Source organism: Manis javanica, chromosome 5 (genome assembly GCF_040802235.1).
Source record: "Manis javanica isolate MJ-LG chromosome 5, MJ_LKY, whole genome shotgun sequence".
In the NCBI taxonomy this organism is placed as follows: Eukaryota; Metazoa; Chordata; class Mammalia; order Pholidota; family Manidae; genus Manis; species Manis javanica.
The window spans coordinates 42392424-42412532 of record NC_133160.1 but is presented as its reverse complement, the minus strand read 5'-3'; the positions used below and the strand labels follow the sequence as shown (position 1 = coordinate 42412532).

The following is a 20109-nucleotide window of genomic DNA, read 5'->3' as shown; positions in this document are numbered from 1 at the left end:
AGGTTCCTTTGATATTTCATATTTGTATGTGGTGTCCTCTAGTGCCCAGATGTGCTAGTCTCTGGAGATGCTCAGCCAGCCCCTGAAATGATATCAGGGGTCACAGGGGAGTGACACTGGTGCTTTATACCCATTATTCTTATGTTGGTTTTCCTAATGGAGTCTGATGGTTCTTATTGAGTTCCTTCACTTTAAAAAAATGGATTTCTCTTTTTCCACCTGAATCCTTTCTATATTCCTATCTTCCAGATCTCTAATTCTCTCTTCCATTTGATCTGCTCTATTTCCACTGCTTTCTAAAGCACTCTTCATCTTATTTTTTGAGTTCTTCAGCTCCAAAATTTATGTTTGGTTCTTTTTTAGAATTTTAATCTCTTTGGTAGAGATCTCATTCAATCTCCTTGTGTTCCTTAATTTTATTCCTGAGTCCACTTAGTTATCTTATAGTTCTTTGAATTTCTTCATAACAGTTATTTTGAATTCTATCAGTTATGTCCCAGTCTTCTGTGAATTTAAGTTGGTTTGCTGGAGAGTTGTCATTTTCTTTTTGTGATACCATATTACCATGATTTTTCATGGTGCCTGATGAGATGTGCCTCTGTTGGTGCACTGGAAATAGTGAATACTTTCTTATCTAGGCAAAGCTTTGTTTATTTTGATTTTAACAGTTTAAGTGGTTGGGAATTACAGGCCTTCTTTTTTTCCTGCAGGTGAGGATATAACACACATTCTTGGTTTCTCTTAACTTGAGCAGCCTCCTGGCTTTATTTGGGAGCATTCACTTTGCACCTTGTACTTGCTGTGCCAGATGCATCACTGGTGCGATTGTAGTTGCTTGGCTGCTGGGGTCACCAATACCACTGGGATTCCCAGGGTCATGGGCACCACTCCCATTGCCAGGGTCACCTGGGCTGTGGTTGGGACTCCTGCTGTTGCTCTCCCAATTCTGGTGCTGCTCACTTGGTTCCTCCAATTCCACCCACCTTCATATATGCCAGGTGCATGTGTTTCTCCAGTGTCCTGGTTTGCTGTGCGGAGAAACCCCTGTTGGGTAATGGGTGTCCTGCTGGTTGTAAATTGAAGGCAAGGGACAAAATGACCCACACTCTCATGATACTGATGCTACTTCCCCCAAATTTCTTAAAAGTTCATGAAGATTTTGTATTTTACTAATAATATAAAAATAATGTCAGAAATTGCTTACCACCAGCTAAGGTAAGAGTTCTAGCCAGAGATTGGTGCTGTGGCTCATGTGCCCCCAGCATGTCCCAGGAGGTGAAAAATCTCACTTTGAGAAGCATGGGATTAAAGTGAGTCAAGTCTGTCACCCTTAACCAATGCAGTGACCTGGGCTAATGACCAGGCCCTGGCCCACTGGTGTTATCTGCTTACAGATACTGGGGAGGCAGGCCTGGTATAGCTTGCTTTTCTGTAAATACTCAGTTACACTAATTTTAATTTTCCAGTCACCTTGACATCTTACTACAACACTGCCATTTTAAATGAAGTTACTGTATTTTTAAAATGTGAAAATCACATTCATTGTAGAATAATTGGAATCTAGACTATGAAAAAGAAAATAATAATTTTTATAATCTTCCTTAATAGAAAACTGCTGGTGACATTTTGTGGATTCCTACCAGTTTCATATATAAATATGAAGTATAAGAACAGGCTTAAGAATGAAATTAGGACTGTAAAATATATCCAATTTTGAAGCCTGGCTTAAAGTATTTTTTTCACTTATGATTATATCATTAACATGTCATGAAATTAAATATTCTTCTACCATAATTTTTTATTAGTCTTATTAAATAACAATTCCATAACTTATTTATTCCTTTTCTTCAACATACATGGAAGTCTGTTTCTAAGTTTTAATGTGCTGTAATGAATATCATTTTTATATCTTTGTATTTCTATTTATTTCCTGAGGCATAGTTTCTAAAAGGGAATTTTGGGAGAAAAGGAATGAATGTTTGAAGATTCTTAATCCATATTGCCACATTAGTCATTTTTTAAAGCTTGTTAATAATTTATATTTTTTTCAGCAGTATATGAGAACTCCACATTCAGCTCATGTAGGTCAACATTTAGAATCATAATTTAAAAAAGTAATTCTGTCAAATTGGTGGGCAAAAGATGGTACCTCATTTTTTTGAGTTACATTTTTTCTATTACCAGTTGAGATTATCATTTTGTATCTTTACTACTTATTTGTATTCTCACTTTATGATTAGATTAGGAAGACAGCAAGCTCCCAAATAATATGCTTTGCCTACTTTTTCTTTTTACTAATTTGTTACAGCTCTTGCTAGATTAAGGACCTTAACCAAATTTATGTCATCTATACTATGAGATATGTCATCCATACCATTTTTCTTTTGCATATTGCATTTTGGCTTGCAGAGTTTTTTTCGCTGTATTACTTGTCTATTACTTTTTACATACAGATTTTACATACCATATAAAATGAAGGTATTGATTTATAGATATTCCCTTTTTGCACTCATAGTTCATGAAATTATTTTATTCAAACCATTCATTAACATCTTGGGCATTTGACACTAGATCAGTGGTTACCTTTTGAGTCACCTATCAGTTTTCCTGAGCTTGTTGTGATAGCCACTGGTGCTATTTGGCAAATATTTCTAGCTGTTCACTGTCTGGGCTCAAGATAATGACCCCTTGTGGTTGGGTGGGGTCTTGTAAGCCATTTAAATTAGTGCATTGTGGGTGGGAGTGATTTATGTGGTATCATTTCCATGCTGAACCATTTACCAGTGCCAGATGCTATGGAGCTCTCTCTTTCCCTCTGTACAGTGACTCTCAATGTTCCAGATCTCAGCCCTGATCCCTAAGAGGCTGTGATGAGCAAAACCCCCTGATCACAATGCATGTGCAGCAGAGGGAGAAAGAAACCTTTTGGGTTTGAAGCCTCTGAGCTTTTGGGGCTGTTTGTTACTTCAGCATAATGTAGCCTCTCCTGACTGAATGAGTTCATCATGCTCACTACCATTTAGGTTATATCAGATACAGCTTAAAAAAAAATCTCTGTGTAATACAGTCCCTGGGAATTTTTATCCCAAGCCACAAGCAGCCATCTGTATAGTATTAGATCAGCTGCTGTTTTTACTTTTCCTGAGATGTATATTATCCTTGACAACTTATCCACATACTGAATTGCTGTTTATTTTTTAATGTGAATAAAAACCTTTAATTTGAAAAATGCTAAGCATTGTGAAAGTAGAGTGAATTGTATAATGAATCCCCATGTATCCATTGCTCAGCTTTAACAAGCACCAGACTTGCAGAAATTTTGATAGGTTTTATGTAGTTGTATTTATTATTCTTTTTTTGTTAAATATTTTCCCTTTGCTTTTCTGCTTAGAAAATATCTCTGCTCTAATATCAGTAATCAAATTATATTTTCATGTAGCTGTTTTACATTTTCATTCCTTTTTCACTACTATTCTTTTCTGCACTCACCATGCTGGAGGTGGTGGCAAAGTCCCATGGGGCTTAAACAGGGGTGAGGGGTGAATGGACTACCCCTGCAAAGAGCTGCAATGAGAAATGCTAGCCACACCTCTAGGAGAAAGGGGTTGGTGTCAATTTATGTTCCTTCAAAAACAGATGCCAAGACAAGGACTGGGGAGTAGGTAGTCAATTTGTGGGAAGGTTTCAGGAAGCATAAGTGAGCAGCAGGGGAGCCTGAGACAGGGAAGGGAGAAAGGCCAACCAAAGCGTGAGCTGATAAGCAGGTTCCCACTTTGGGCAATCGGGGTCCCTCTGAAGAACCCTGTGAATCTGCTACCAGGACAGCATCGCTGGCAGTGCCCCCCATGGTATGGCCTGTGCACACTCTGGGGAACACACTCCCATCTTGACCAGCAGGTTCTCAGGCAGAGGAGCAGAGAGAAGCTGGCTGAAGCTGTGCACTACAGCTGTGCCAACATAGTTGGACCACCAGGATAGCAGCGTTTGCTTTGTGTCACCAGGGGTTCCACAGGATTTCAGCAGGAGTGGGCCGTGAGTGTCAGGATGTCTAGAAAAGTCCCCCAGAAAAGTTGGTACAGTTGCTGTTAACCTCTGATTAAATTCCTCACTCCAGCCCGTGTTTAATGGCACCTGTAGTAACCTCTGATCATTACCAGTCTTGCCGTGATCCACTTTGGAGATCAGACCCCTATGCAATTCTGTCTTGTTTCGAACAGGATCTAAACACACCATGATTAACCTTTCTGACATCATGGGGGTTGGTGAAGGTTTACATTCATGTCAATCTCTTACTCTGGTTGGGTTTCTCACTGGATTCAGATGGGTCACCACCACCAATATGGCCAGAGGGTCAGTGAGCAACTGTCTTTGTTTGCCTAAGACTGGGGAGTTCCCAGGAAGTGGGACTTTCAGTGGTAAAACTGGGAAAGTGCTGGGCAAACCAGGATGGCTGGCCATTCTGCCTAGGGCTGGCCAGCACTCAGGAAGGAATACCTGAATCCCACCAGCCTCTTTTTCCTTTTCTTCTTATCAGAAATGAGAGGAGAGATTGTAACTGCAGCAACCATTTCGGAGGCTGAGTGGCAGACTCCATGTTGCAGCAGCCCCTGCTCCCTTGCGAACCCTCGTTTGGTTTTGGAGCAGAAATCAGGGCCCCTGGAGTATTCCTCAGAGCTCCTTGTTAGGAGGCATTCGTTGCTTACCAGAGGCCCCAGTACTTGCTATCACCATGTCCAACCCACTGCTCTGATTATATTTCAGCAGGTGGCTCTGGGAGTTCCTGCCCATGCCTGATTTATTACTGCCCTAGGCAGCTCTCTGTTCCCCTTTCCTGGATGGTGGCTTTTGAGTCACTGTCATGCAAGTGACCCCTCTAGTACTTTCCAGCCTGAAGATCTGGGATCTGTGTTTGCACCCTTTGCAACCTCCCCAGGGAGAAAACAATCTGTGCTCTGTCTCATCTGCACCTCAGAGGATTTTCTGTATGTTTATATTTAAGTACTCCTAAGATGTTCCCTGCAGTGGCACCTCAAAGGGTGATTAACAAGAAGTTGGGATGTAGTCAACAGGACTGGCCAAAGACATACCAGGGCTGCCCTGGGTAGCTGCATTTCCTCAAGATGTGGAAAGAAGTTCATGAACCAGTGGTCACCTTCAAGGTGCTGTCATGTCTGAACTGCCCTTCTGGTCATCAGAGTGCAATAGGTGCTGCATCCCATAGCAGCTGGGCTTTCTTACTCCACTAGTCTGCTTGCCAGGGCTACATCTTTTTCCATCAGCAAACACATCGCCTGCTGGTCTTTACTGCCCAGAGATTAAGTCTAAGATTAGGTTTTGCCCAAATTGTGCTCTGGAGATGATAGCAGATGGTGGTGTGGGTTGGTCCACATCCTTTAGACTTTCTATCTTCTGTGCACTGGGGATTTCCAAAATGCCAGGACAGGCACCTCTGTCTAAAGGCTTTCTCCCAAGAGGCAGATGGCTGCCCCTGGGATGACAGTGCTGGGGCACTCGGTTAGACAATGACCTTCACTCCATCTCCCTTGCCACCGCACACGATATCTTCAGTGTGTATTCTATTGGTTTTCCAGTTTCCCAGGGAAATTGAGCTCCAGTTGCTCACAGTGATAGCCTGCTTGATATCACATCCTTTAATGACTGCTTTCTCCCCAGTCATACTCCCCCATTCAATATTTGTGTTCTCTTTATCTCTCAAATTAACTACTTGAACTCAACCCTTGTTTCCGGGTCTACTTCCTGGGGATCCCAAACCAAGATAGACGTCAATTATTGGATAGCTCATCATTCAGGGGTCTCTGACTGTCACTTACTTCCCACTGTAATATAAAGAACGCTTTCACATATAGATTATAAGGTTAAAGAAGAAAAAGTTAAGAAAAACAAAGGGAAAAATGCTTTCTCCTTTCTTTCTTCTTGCCTGCTTCTTGCTGCCTCCCTCAAGTATTTATTGACAAACTTAGGAAGTGCAAACTCAAACCCCTAAGGAACCAGGTAGGTGATGTTTATGTGTGAAGCAGATGTCAGATAGTAGGGAGTAGTGGGGTCTGTGGCAAACAGTACATCCCCAAAAAGGTGTCTGATCCTCCTCAGTCTCCTCCTTTTTATCATTACTGTGTTGGTCAAACAAAACCTACCTGTGGGATGCTAAAATAAAAGAAAACTGCTTTTGTGAGACTCTTGGGTGGAGACCACCTTTCAGAGGTGTATTTTTCTTTAGAGTAGACCAGGCAACTGAAATAACTGGGAAGAAACCTTTGCTTATGTGTAACACACCATCACTCACAAAATTCTACAATATTGTCCAAAAAATGTCACCTTGAAAAAAGGAAAGCATTATTCCCACTGCCTGGGGCAAAGTCAAATGAGAACTCATGTATTTTTCATCGTACCTCACTCTCTAAAATATTTACATGCTGTCACCTGAAGACAAGTCACAACAATTTTTCTCTAAAGTTTTGGTAGGCTTGGCTGCAGAACAATTACACTTGAAAAGCCCTGTTTAGTTGCAACACGGGGGGCTCCAGATGGAGAGAGAGAAATATGCAACTTGAGATGTGGTAGAGCAGCTCAAAAGCCCATGGAGAAGCACAGGGGCCACCCAGGGAGGTGCTGCACTGGCCGCCATCTGCATTGTCAGTTCACACAGGGGGCAGACAGCACCTTGCCTGACTGTCTTTTAGCCTCAGGTGTCAAAAAACCCTTCTTAGTGAAAATCCATGCCTGTTGGGGACTGGGTGGCATCTGCTAAAGATTTTCCTGGGTACCCGCTGTCACTTGCATCTGGGCTTGGATATGCAAACATTTCCCTCCAGCCACACAGTGAATAATGTGCTAAGGAAACAAACTGTGGGTCAAAGGTTTCCTCCTAAAAACTTCTCAGGGTCCGGGCATTAAAATGGGGCAACACCCCCACCTCCCTCTCTGTCCTCTATCCTGTTGTTAAACACCAACTCCGTGAACTGCGTGGTGCCATTCAAATGTCAGAGATATTTGTGGCTGTCTCAGAGGGGCTGGGGGTCAATGGCTGACGCGAATCAATACCTTGTAATAAAACATTACTTCCTTATTTCCTAAATGGGCCCCGTCCAAGTGTAGCTCATTTAGCCGTCGTCGTGGATGCTTTCCACAACTTGGTTTACTTTCAAGGACTTGGTTTCCCATTTTATAATTGTGTTCCTGGGATCCATTTATTAAATGCCCAAAAACTGAATGGCCTCAAGTGTCAGATATTACTTGAATGACTTCTAAGAGTTTTCCTCCATAGTCTTGAGCAACTGGAGACTATGGATGGAAAATTTATCATTTTTGGGAAACACAAAACCCAAAGGGAATTTCCAGACTTACTAAGGCAAGGCTGGCCCTTCCTCATAGGGAGAATAAATACTACATTTGAAGAGAAGCCAGTAGAGTCCTTTAACCAAAGTGCTGGTAACCAGCTGTCTGAGGGGCCAAACAAAATCTTTATTTGCCAATTTCCAGGTCTAATGTCAAGTTACCAATGTGATGTTACTGGGAACCAATGCCAGCATGACACTGTCTCTAACTCAGAACATTTTTCTCTCCTACTGTTGTATCATGAGAATTTTTGCATGCTTCTCCTTTGAGGGATTATGTGAGAGAGAGGAGGAAGGATCTCTCTCAAAGTCCCAGATGAAAGGAATAAGTTGTAATTGGATAACTATCAGTCATCCTGGCTATAAAAGAGCCAGGCGACATCAAAGGCAACCTGGAAAGTTGACCAGGTGTCCACACTGCTTGATGGCCAAGTCCCTTTTTTGACAGTTCGTTCTAGACTGGAAGATGTACTGGTTTCTTTAGGGCTGCTGTAACAAAGTAGCACAAACCGGGTCATAATAAACAACAGAAATTTATCATCTAGCAGTTTTGGAGGCCCGAGTCCAAGATCAAGGTGTTGGTAGGGTCACTTCCTTCCGAGGCCGCCAGGGAGAACCTGCTCCAGGCATCCCCAAGATTCTGGTGGTTTGCTGGCAATCTGTGGCATTCCTCAGCTTGTAGAATTATCACCCCAGTGTCTGACTTCATCTTTTCATTCTCTCTGGGTGTTTCTGTGTCCTAATTACCCTTTTTTATACAGACACCAGTCATATTGGATTAAGGGCCCACCCTAGTGATCTCATCTTAACTGATTACATCTGCAATGACTCTATTTCCAAATAAAGTAATAGTCTGAGGTACTGGGGATTAGGACTTCAATATATGAATTTTGAGGGGATACAACTCAACCCATTACAGAGGGGAAGCATATGTTTCCTGTTTAGACTTTTGAAAGAATTCAATAGCTCAAAAGAAACTTCTCCATCAGAGGCCTGAAAAGTCAGCATATGTGGGCACCTGCCACTTGATGTTATCCAGAATAGCAAAGAAAGAGGTTCTCTCAGCAAACTTCTGACTGCCTCTGACCCTTCAGGTTCTGAACTTTTGCAACAGAACTATGTCTCTTATTTTTGGAAATTACCAGGGAGAGAGTTGTCCCCCTAACCTCAGGCCAAAATTCCTCCCACATCCCTGGAATCGGGGCAAATGGTAGTTGGCATATAGCCTGACAGGTTGTGGCTTATGATAGTGCTTATGGGGTCATGTTAAAGTAGAAGGACCATGTGAGCATGAGCCTCAAGGAAGAGGAAAGAAGAATTCAAGAGAGGGACACACAAAGCCAGTGGGAAATGGGTCAGAGTGGACGAGCCCTGTGTCTGAGTGGCCCTAGTGGGGCTCTCCATACACTCTTGGGACCAGCGCCCTGAAGCCACCTTGAATCCAGAATGTCTGTCTGGGTCTCAGTTTTCATGAAGTGCTACCCAAATCCATCCCACTGCTCTCTCCTTGTGCTTCTTTAGAACAAGGAACCCCCATTGTTGAGCCATCCGGGCCTCTGTTCCTGCAATTCAGGGATAAATAAGGCATATGGCTCTGTCATCAGCCATCCAACACAGCCCCCTGAGGGGACATGCAGTGCTGGCACTCCCAGAAGGTGAGTCACTTCTGCTGCCCTTTTCTAGGCACTTTGAAACCACGTATCTTATGATCTTAGTATCTTAGGGTTACACGATGCATATTCTAGCGATCATTTAGAGGAGCACTTCTCAAACATTAATGGAATGTTAAGATGCAGGATTTGATAACCAGGTGGGTGGGTGGGGCTGAGGTTCTGCATGCTAATGTCTAATGGCTATGGCTAACGGCTATGGCTAAATGCTAATGGCTAATGACATCGGCAGCTAGAGAGAAATTGTGGTTGGAAAGATACAAAGGCTTTGACGGCCTGGTTGTGCTCCAGTGAAGCTTTATTTTCAAAGATTGCTGGGTTTAGCCTGTAGGCCCAGGTTGGCTGGAGGCCCAGGTTGCCCGTACTGAGGGTTGCATTTTGCTTGACTCTTTACTATTGTTTAGGGCCCAGATGCTGTTGATTTTTGTCCAGTGAGATGCTTTAGTCCATTAGGAATTGTGGAAGCAAGCAACAGTTTGAGGACTCAAAGTTAGATTTTTCAAAGCTAAATTTCATCAAACCACACCTAAGTTTAATTAAATCAAATTTCATCAATTCTTTCATAAATTTTACACTTTTTAGATTCATAGGAAGACAGAAAAGGATAATGGAACAAAAGCTAAGGAATTTTTTGAGGGCATGGTTGGTGAAGAGAGGGGAGAAAAGGGGAAAAACTTAGAAGAAAACAGCCTAAAAAAACCCTGTGTTGTTAGGGACAAACTTAGTTCTGAGCTTCCTGGCATTCAAGGGAAAAAGAAAATGCTAATGGCTAATGTCTTAGGGTGCATTCCCTGGAAGCAGAGCCTGAGGCAGGGACTCAGGTGCACCAGATATTGTGAGGGAGAGCTCTGAGGAGAAACCTGTGGGTCAGGGAGTGAGACAGGTTAGGCAGGGAGAGGAACCCCAACCTGATGTGGTCTCTAGTAAAGTAAAGCCTTGGCCTGAGTCACTGGGGGCTCTGGAGCACAAACTGCACCTCTGAGTGTGTCATGCTGGAGGCAAGCAGGCTGGCCTTCACCACCCCGAATTAGTCACTCATTGGTCTCTGGGCTGCCCCCTGAGTGTGTGTGTAGGCATAACTGTCTGGATGAGAAGACTCCCATCAGCCAGGGCAGTTCTCCAGGAGGGGCAGCTGTGGGCCATCAGCAGCAAGCACAACAGCTGGGGGTGGTCCCCCAGCCTGACAAAGGGGATCTAGGCAGGCACCAGTGGCACCCACTACAGTTATAGATTCTATATGACATTTTATCTTTCAACCCTCAAATTTCATTTATGTATTACTTCCAGATCTGTTTACTGCACAGCTCAATCTACTATGTTTTCAAGTCCCAGGCTAGTTTCTGAGGATAGCTGGAGAAGAAAACATGCTCTCTGACTCAGGAAATGTACGGAAAAGGTAGCCTTCACTATCACTGAAAAGGTAAGAGATAACTAGTGCTGGGGAGGATGTGGAGAAAAGGGACCCTTTTGTGCTGTTGGTGGGAACCTAAGTTGGTGCAACCACATGGAAAACAGTATGGCTGTTTCTCAAGAACAATAGAACTGCCATATGATCCAGCAATCCCACTTCTGGGTATTTATCCAAAGGATATGAAATTACTATCTCGAGATAATTGTACCCCCATGTTTACTGCTGCATTATTCACAATAGCCAGGACATGGAAAAAGTGTTTCATGCCACAGTTTTATGGCAGCTAGTTTGTCTCTAATGACTTAAACAAACACCAACCCTCTTTGGGGTAGGCACTTCCCAATGCCAAGCACTTGCATATTTATCCCATTTACACCTCAGGACCAGCCCAGGAAGATAACGTATGGTTATCACCATTTACAGGCAAGAAAACCCAGGCACAGCGAGGTGAAGTCACTTGCCATAGACACTCAGGCACTGCGTGGGGGAACTGGGCCTGGGACCCAGGGAGACTGACCCCGGGGAGGGGCGTGGGTCCTGTCTGGGGTGGCCTCTGCCCTGGCACGGCAGGGAAGGCACCTCCTTCCCTCGTTGCAGAGCTGCGTGGCCTGGCTGCCCTCCCTTTGGAGGCTCGCGGTGGTCCCTTCTTCTGGCTCTGTCCGCTCCCGGGCTAGACTCAGGGACCGGTGGTCTCGGAAAAGTGAGGCTCGGACTCTGCCCGGAGCACGTGGCGCACTTGCAGCCCCGCTGCACGCTCGCTCCCCAGCAGTGTTTGTGCTTAGACCCCGGGCCTGCGGGCTGCTGCACGGTGGGGGTGCTAGGGCCGGGCGCGGTGGGACTTCCCACTTCCTTTGCAGGGGAGGGCCTGCACCCCGGCCTGAAGGCGGCCTTGTCTCCTTTGGCCCCCTCCCCGACCTTCAACCTTCGAGGTGTCCCCACCGCTTCATCTGTTCGGCTAACCTGGTTTTGGGGTCCTTCTCTCGCAGGACCTTGGCTGCACAGGATGCACAGCTAACAGCCCCACCTCTGCCCTTGCCCTGCACCTTACTCCACATTACGGTCCTCCATCTGTGGCACCCTCCCCCATACTGGGCCCCCAGCGCTGAAGCTGGGATCGACCTTACTTTGTTCACGCCGTCGGCCATCGCCTGAAGCGTGAGCTCTCGGGGCCCATCCACTGTCTTCCCGTTGTCTGTCGGGCCCCAGCTGGCACTGTAGATGTCGATCAGCTGAGGCATGTGGCTGATGGAGGAGGCCTCGATGATGTCTGTCATAAACGGCTGGTCCAGCATCCGGATACCTGGAGACACGTGCGGGCAGGGAAACGGCAGTTGGTACCTCAGTCCCTGGGGAGAGGGTGGGGCTTGGGAAAGGGAGGAGAGCTTGGGTCCTGGGTGTGGTTGGAGGTCTGGATCCCGGGTGCCCTGGGGGCGCTGCAGAATCCTGAGCCCAACCTCAGGCTGTGTGGGCTACACCTTCAGAGCATCAGGAAGGATGCACGGACTGTGTCACTAGAGTCTTTTTGGACTCTTGCCTATGCCTTTTCTTATGTAACTATTTGAAGAACATTTTATTTCCTAGCGAACCCCAGAATTCTTCATGGGGAGGGACCACCTTTGTTGAAGACATACCTTAATAAGCCTGTTTCTAAGTGGCCAAGTATCAGGGGAGAAGTAAGGCTACTGTGCGCAACAGTCCAGGGAGGCAATTGGTATTAGCTATGTAGGGAGAAATCCTAGAGGGCAGGAAGGAGGAACTCCTAGTTGCCTTGTAGCCAAAAAGGAGCTTTGGGGAGGACAGAATATATCATATGGGTTATTCTTAATATATTAGCAGTGGGGTACATGATATAGCCTCCTCCTCTTTTTCCACCAATGACCTCTTTGTAAAGTTTGTACTACTCTCTGATGCTTTGTAGGAGTGACTTCTTGCTGAGAAATTGAAGAGGAGCAGAGTCCTGCAGTCCAGGATTTTGTGGGGGTCAACCTGAGCTGCACATGGGGTCTTAGGGTGAAGGTGCATGCTGTGGGCACCTGTCACCCATTGGCTGGTCATAACAAGCCTCTCTAGGGTTCACTCAGCAGCAGCCAATGGGATGGACATTCTGTCCCTGCATCACTACTCAAAACATTGCTTTTAGAGCCTTTGTTCTCTGCTTGATATGCCAAGGAGCCTAGTGTTAGCGAAGCTGCCCTGAGTTTTCTGTCTGTGGGAATTATGGAATGAAGGGGCTGGGCCACACACATTTCAAAAACTGATCCTGACATTCCTTCTTGTCCCCTGAGGTGAAAGGGCATCATTACACAGCACCACTCTAACACAGTATGCAAATCAATTTAAATAAGGACAATCAGGTTCTTGCAGGGCCCCTGAAATTGGCATGAATGGCCTTCCTTCTTGAGGGTCTCTCTTTCCTTCTAATGTCTCCTAGTTCACCGCTTGCACTTGCCTTACAACTTCTTCCATTACTCACCCTTCTCCTGACTAATCTATGTGCTCAGAAGACATTTCCCTGGAAGTCTTTGTGGATCTAGTGCTCTAGGTCCCTGTTAGCACTTCATTTCCCACCTTCTATTACCATTGTTCATTTGATTGTTTCATTCACCACCAGACAGCAACATCTTTGAGTGCAGGATGTGTGTCTATTTTGTTCATTTCCGTGTCCAGGGGCATCAGCATGGCACTGGGTATTTATCTTAGGCTTGATAAATATTTGGTGAATAAATGTTTGGTATTTGCTTCACCTAGTTGATTTTCTCCCTAACAGAAAGCACAGGGCAGATCTTGCATCCTCTACCCATAAATCAGGTCATCATTTTTGCCAACAAATGTTCAATTATCAGTTAATATCCTTTCTCCTGGATGAAGCTCATACAGAATAAGCATAGTCTTTGGTTTGAACTTTCTGGAAGCTAAGTTTTATGGTTCATTTTATAAGGGATAAGAAATTTAAAACTCCATATTTTGCTTTTGGTCCACCTATACTTTACTTATTTAAATAAATTACTCAACAAAGGTGGCCACTAGGTCATAGAATAAACCAAATAGCACAACATCTTTTTGCAAGAGGTCATGCCTACTTTGTAGGTGGGGAAACATTGCAGCAAGGCTGGTATTCACTTGGCTGCAAGGAGAACACTCAGATGGTCTTGAGTTCATCTAGTGCCCAGATGACCAGGACTGGACAGCCCATCTCAGCTGTCAAAGCCTCAAATATGGTCAAAGCAGGCCTGGACTGTCCTACATGCCAGCCAGTGGCCTGGCTGGGTACTGTCCCACTGCCATTGTGGTGCATCCAGCTGTACCTTGGATCTGCTCTCTCTACAGCCCTTGTCTCTCTGCCATTCCCTCTTCATGCTCTCTGGCTCCCTTTGTGCTGCACAGAGCTGGTGGGTATTAATCTTCTGTTTTAGCATCAAGGGAGGCAGGGGTGGCTGCAGACTAGGAGCAAGGCTCTCATTCATGTTTAGGGGCCAGGAACCTGACATTCTTTTAATCTCGTTAAGCTTGGGAGGAATGAGGCATGCATTCACTGAATGAGATACAGTATTAATTTTTGCAGGCAACTGCACCATTAGCCAAGACAGAGGCTCAGGGTGACCAAAGGGTTTTCTCCTCTACCTCTGGAGGCACTAGATGCTATAGGATGGCAGGGTGGAGGGGAGAGAGGGAGAGAGAGAGAGAGAGAAAACCCAAGGGAAGGCCAGACAGTGACAGCAGATGGCAGCAGGAGAGAGGGAAGCCTGAGGAGTTGGAACTGCGTCTTCACATTCGTAAAAGGCTCTGCTGGCTGGTGTGATTCGATGGCATGGAGGGACCCAGTGCGCAGCAGGCATTCTGTCCCCACCCAGCAGTCCTGGTCATTGCATTGATCACCACCATGACCAGTGTTGCTTCTGCCTTCCTTCTTTCACAGCCTGGGTGTCACCGTGGACCGGGGCTCTGGGGGCTGCATGGCTCAGGGATTTGGATTAAATCCTTTCTGCCTCTGCTCAAGTTACAAAAGGTGAATTTGGGCCCTGACACCAGGAAATGTTACTTTTGTCTGCAAACCTCAGTGTTGCTAATACCACCTTTTGTGCTCATGGATACTAGTCTGCAGGCTGAGGAGTGAATCCTGCTGATTCTAGGCCTTAAGGATCTGAATACACGGTAATAATTGTGTTAATAGGTGATTTTTATTGGTTTATTTAAAAACTCAGATAAAGTATGTATAAATTCATTGACATGTTATTTTTAATTGGCAAAATATATGGAAGTGATTCATTGCTGATAGAGAAACTTCAGGGTGTTTTAATAATGGTCAACAGTGTGGTTTTCAACCCTTTTCAGAATCTTTGATCAAAGGAGATCTCATCCCAAAGCCTAAATCTATACGCTCTGCTTTAAAAAGGAAGGCAGGTAAGGCCAATCCTGGCCCCACCCTGGGACTGTTCTGAGGAGCTCTGCAGAAACCCAGGTATGATGCTGTAGAACCCGCTCTTGAGTCCCTTGCTGTGTATGCCTCCACCATGTTTATTCTCTGCTGCTTTGCTTTGATCAGTTTATTTCAGCAATCATTGTTTGGTATTATCTTGCTTATTTGCTTGCTCCTTGTCTGTGTTTCCTCTTAGAGTAAGCTGTGTGAGGGCAGGGGTCTTGTCAGTGGGCTCACTGCTGAATCTCACTACCCACAGTAGGACCAGGCACCCTGGAGGCTCCCAACAGCACTCTCTGGAGTCCTCAAAGGCACTGAAGACAGGAGTTAGCATCTCCGAAAGGCAATGGCTTTTGTGGTTTTGAGCTGTAATGATCCTGAAAGTATAAACTTGACAAACTTACAAGAAACATTATTTGAAAGGTTCGTTATTTATATTTGTTGTGCAATTACTTGATTTTGCAAATTTTGAATAATGCATTTTAATTTTTTATCTCAATAAAAAGATGTCAAACATGAATTTAAAAATTGAAATTGAGAAAAGAATTAGGTTATCTTTTTAAATAGCTACTTGAATAAAGGCATTTGCAAAATAAAAATTGCAGTTAATATTTTTCTTCAAAATTTATAAAATTTATGTGGAAAAGGAAATGCAAATATAAACTTTTGAATCATTTTTTTGAAGTTATCAAAGCTTCAAGATACCACTAAAACTTTTGAGTTATCCCACATGTAGGCTGACATGTTACAGAGCATTTATTCTTTGGGAGCAGACTCATTGGAGATTTTCTTCTCTCCCTGCTACGTATTTACCTTGAAGAGTTGGTAACAACCATGCCCGTGAAAATAGGCAACAGATAACAAAAGAAAAACTTTTCCAAGAGTGACACATGTCCAAAAGCAGAATAGACTTTGTTAGAAGGGAGTGAGTTTCTTGTTATTGGGTTGTATGTAAGCAGTTCCAGGCTGGATCTGGACTACACCAGGAGAGCAGGAAAAGAAAAGTTGTTCAAGCATTTTAGTGAAAAGAAAAGTTGTTCAAGCATTTTAGTGCAGGGACCAGGTGTAGACGTTCTGGCCTGGGCTGTGCTGGGTGCCAAATGTTCCTACAACTTACTAGCATAGCCCCATATCTGGTTTTGTTCTCTGTCAAAGATGGATAATAATATATAACATGTATGTTACACATATAAAATATATAACAATATGTGATAAGGTTGCAAAGAAGGGTAGGTGAGTAGAGGGTTTTGCATTGGGCCTGACGCACTGGAAATGTCAATATATGTTATTAACTATTATTAATACTCTTATTGTTGCTATTATTGGAGGATATTTTGACTAAGATTCTTTAAAGCCCCTTTGAGGCCCAAGATTTTGAGATTCTGATGGGTAAGTAGAAAATATGGGTCCCTGGAAACTTACACACTCTATTTCCAACCTGAATAACACATGGTGGATGGATGGTTGTGGTGCCTGTCAGCCTGAGTGACCTAGGGCATATGTATAAAGGGGTCCCCTCTCTATTCAATGCTGGGGCAGCTCCTTCCAGTGGTGAGAGCCCTCAGGGCTTCCCCATGATGCCTTGGGAAGGAGAGAACTGGGGATGAGAAGGACAGATCTTCTTGGAACTAATTGATTGAGATAAAGTAGCAAAGGTGGGACGGAGCTGGTAGAAGAGGAGACACTTCTACTTCTTGGTACACATTCCATCAGCTTTCGGTCTTTAGATCTTTACGCCTTTAATCCCTCAGCTCCGTGCATTTACCCATTCCTTCATTCAGCAATTAATCTCTACTGCTTATCATGGGCTTATTCATTGACCTTTCCTTCTCTTTATTTCTTTCTTGCTTTCTATAATTCAGCAAATAGGGTTTGGACTGGGAGCTGAGGTGAAAGAAAATAGGCACAGCCCCTGTCCTCACGGAGAATGTTGTCCGCCTGGAGAGAAAGATATGGATAAAATAACCATGCACAAGAATGGGCAATAGTTGACAGTCATTAGTACTGGGAAGAAAAAAGTCCAGCATGCTTAATCAAGTTTAGAAGTGGAAACTGGTCTTGGAGGTAATGCCAGAGGAAGTGCTGAGGGACCCATGAACTGAAGGATGAAGAGGAGGTGACCAGGTAATGCATGGGGGGCAAGTATTCTGGGCAGACAGAAGAGCATCTACGCAGGCCCAGTAGTAGAAGGAGCATGGCTGCACTAACTTAGACTTCTAGCAGACTTTATCTAAATCACGTTTACCCAGAGACTGGCCATGTATGGGTGGGAATTTAGTATACACTGAAGGTGGCACCACGAACTAAAGGGACAGGATGGATCACTGAAGGCATGGTACTGGGGACACTAGATCACTATTTGGAGGAAAAAATCCCTGTGATTTTTCTATCCCCAGTGGAAAAATATGCAAATTTTATTGAGGTACAGGCAGATGAAGAGATGCTCAATGATTTTTTCCTTTTTCCTTCCAGAGAACTCATTTTCTAATCCCATATCCACTTTCCTTTATCTTTCTGACTAAGATTCTACAGCACCTTAATGTTAGCCTTTTCTTCAACGCAAGGTGAATAGAGATCAGGGACCCAGGAGGGATTTGAGACACTGCCACCTCTGTCTCCCAAACCTGTGTCAGCAACAGACTGCCAGGGACTAGCAACGACTGGGGCTGACCACCAGGTGGCACTCTAGAGCTCTCTAGGCCGGAAAGCTGAAAGGAAAGATTCTCTGGAAGGGTATGGCTTAGTTACAATAATAAAAACTAGCCAACTTTTGGAATTGCCAACCAGAAAGAACAAAATGTTCCCCCTAAATACGTAAGGTTGAGGAGGCTGAAATTCTGCTTTTGTTGCAATTCTTGAATAACTCTCTAGGGCTTCCTCATGAATAATTCCTTTTGCTCCTCTGGGAAAGCCTAGAGGACAGTGGATGTCCTAATAGGCACAGAGCTTCCTGGCCCTTGAGCAATTGGAACCAGCATGTGTAGTTACAGAGGCACAAAGCGGGGGCTCAGGGGGCAGATAAAAGGTGGCTCTGGTGCTCAGAGTCATTGTGTGGCTGGGCTTGCCTCCCACCTGCCCATGTTTGGGTTTTTGGAACCTCAGAGCATTGCCATGAGACCAGAGCTGTCTGGGATTTTACAGAGTGCAGGTCAGTTTGTGCCTCTGAGATATGAGGCTGCATTCACCTGCCTTTGGGATCAGGAGTCAATCAATAGGTGAGGCAGTGGTTGTTGCACCTGCCCACATCCGCTGGCCCATGGTGAGTCTGCCTGGGCACTTCCCTGCTTTGGGAGTTCTGCTCAGCCCATCTGAGGTGGCACACTGGGTAGGCTGGGGTGCTCTGGGTGTGAGGGATGGGAGTTGGTGGATAAACTCTCTAGCCTCGTCACCTCGGGGGGAAATTCTGAGGGGTATTCCCGCAGTGCCTCACAGGCCTGGGTGTCCATGGGACAGCTTATCCACACACTCTTTTTTGGCTCCCATTCCCTCATTGTCTTTCTTCCTCTTTCTCTCTGGCTTCTGGAATCTCTTGGAAAAGGAACTCCTTCACCCAAATCCTTGTCTCAGGCTTCACTTTTAGAGAATTCAGACAAAGAGAGCAGGAGAATTAGGTACATGTGACAAGCCTCTAAGATGTTTTCAGAATGCAAATAATACAAGAGGAAAAGATAGAATAAACAGCTGGAAAAAGGGACCCCAGTGAACTCCACAACACCTCAAAAAATTTCTAACTCAGTTTTTGCAGGCAGTAGTTCTACGAATCTCTTGTTCAAAAAACTAATTATTTTGGGCATGTAGAGGCTTCACAACTATTTCGACATCAATTATTGTGAATGAGAAATCCAGGTTTGAATTTTTCGGTTGCTTGCAATCCTGTCCTGTGAATAGGGAACCCACCTCACCTCAGAAACCACCTGAGGTGTAAGCCCAGCTTATAAAATATCAACTAGGTGATATTCTTTCCCTGAGTTCATAATGGCTTCTGACATTTTAATGCCAGCATTGGTAAAGAGAGGTGAAACCCTAGGGGCAAAGCCTCCCCTACTTACATTTCAGAACCCTCCAGATGTATTCTTTTGTGAAATTCAGCACCAGCTCACGCAAGCCTCTTAGCAAATGTTTTGAAAGAGGTTAATGGTGGGTTTGTATAGGTTGCTCTTGCTTTATTTAGGTCCCTGGAAATGTGAGTGTCAGCACAAAGTATGTTTATGGTTCCATTAAATCACCAGGAAAAAAATATCTAGACAGTTGTAAAAAAGGAACAACAAGGTTGGGTGACTCAGCCTGAATAAATTAAGAACAATTTGATGCAGAACTTGGAATAAGCCAGGAGCCACTCTATGCCCCAGCATCATGCTGAAAGCTAATGAATCTTTCTCTCTCATTCTTTCTCCTTTCCTGCCTGTTTTTTTTTTTTTTTTGTGGTAGGGAGGTGTTGCTCCTTAGTGATCTGCCACCTTCATTTCTAAATCCCTCTGTAAAGATAAAATTGTTAAATATCCTTACCGTGGAACTTAATAAAAAGGTTCTAAGTAAAAGGTCTTTCCTTAAGGATAACATGCATTGTGTAAAAAGGAAAAACAGTTTGAAGAGTTCTGAGTATGTTTATAATAATTTATACACACCTCCTTATATCCTATAGTCTTTGTTTGAGTCTCATTAATGTGTTTTGATATTGGCAAAAGAGTACAGACAGTGAGATTCCATTTCTTTTAAGTTTAAAAACTGGCAAGAACCAATTTTTGCTGTTAGAAGTTGGGATCCTGGTTACCTTTGCGTGTACGGATAATGACTTGGCGTGGGGACACCAAGCAGGCTGTTGTGGTGCTGACAATATTTTACTTCTTGATGGTTACGTGGCTATGACCTGCTTGTGAAAATTGATTGGGCAGTGTGCTCATGATCTGGGCAATTTTCTGTATTTGTATTATTCTTGAATACAAAATTTAAATGTCTATTAATATTCTCATATAGGTTAAAAAAAGTTTTCCCCCACTGGTGCCAAACCTAAAAATCCTGGCTCTCTTTCTCTAGGGGCTGGACAGCAAAGGGTGATGCCTTTGGAGGCTGGCTGCCCTGCAGGTGCCTGCTGCTTGGCAGGAAGAGCTCACCTGCCACCCTGGAGTTGTACGCCACTCCGACCCCACAGATATTGTTGTTGGCTGCGGCAGAAACTTCCCCTGCACATCGGGTTCCATGGCTGCCGAGAAAAATAAAGACAATTCAGATACAGTGTCAAAGGCTTAGGAGAAGGTT

The 20109-nt window shown here is 44.3% G+C and overlaps 1 protein-coding gene and 1 long non-coding RNA gene across 3 annotated transcripts in view; one reads left to right on the top strand and one right to left on the bottom strand.

Annotated features, from left to right (window-relative positions):
• Window positions 1–20109, bottom strand: part of PCSK2 (proprotein convertase subtilisin/kexin type 2) — a 270812-nt gene that overhangs the window by 33652 nt on the left and 217051 nt on the right. For both annotated transcript variants that reach the window (XM_073236951.1, XM_037022502.2), the window contains exons 7-8: window positions 19965–20053; window positions 11561–11736 (exon numbers count right to left, since the gene is read on the bottom strand). In XM_073236951.1, the coding sequence (XP_073093052.1) occupies window positions 11561–11736; window positions 19965–20053 (265 nt within the window). The remainder of the gene's footprint in view (window positions 1–11560; window positions 11737–19964; window positions 20054–20109) is intronic.
• The window catches only part of LOC140849536 (uncharacterized), a 41216-nt gene that overhangs the window by 14212 nt on the left and 6895 nt on the right, over window positions 1–20109 (top strand). The window contains exons 2-6 of the long non-coding RNA XR_012131538.1: window positions 8877–9010; window positions 10313–10445; window positions 14769–14895; window positions 15050–15276; window positions 16716–16977. This is a non-coding gene — a long non-coding RNA (uncharacterized lncRNA). The remainder of the gene's footprint in view (window positions 1–8876; window positions 9011–10312; window positions 10446–14768; window positions 14896–15049; window positions 15277–16715; window positions 16978–20109) is intronic.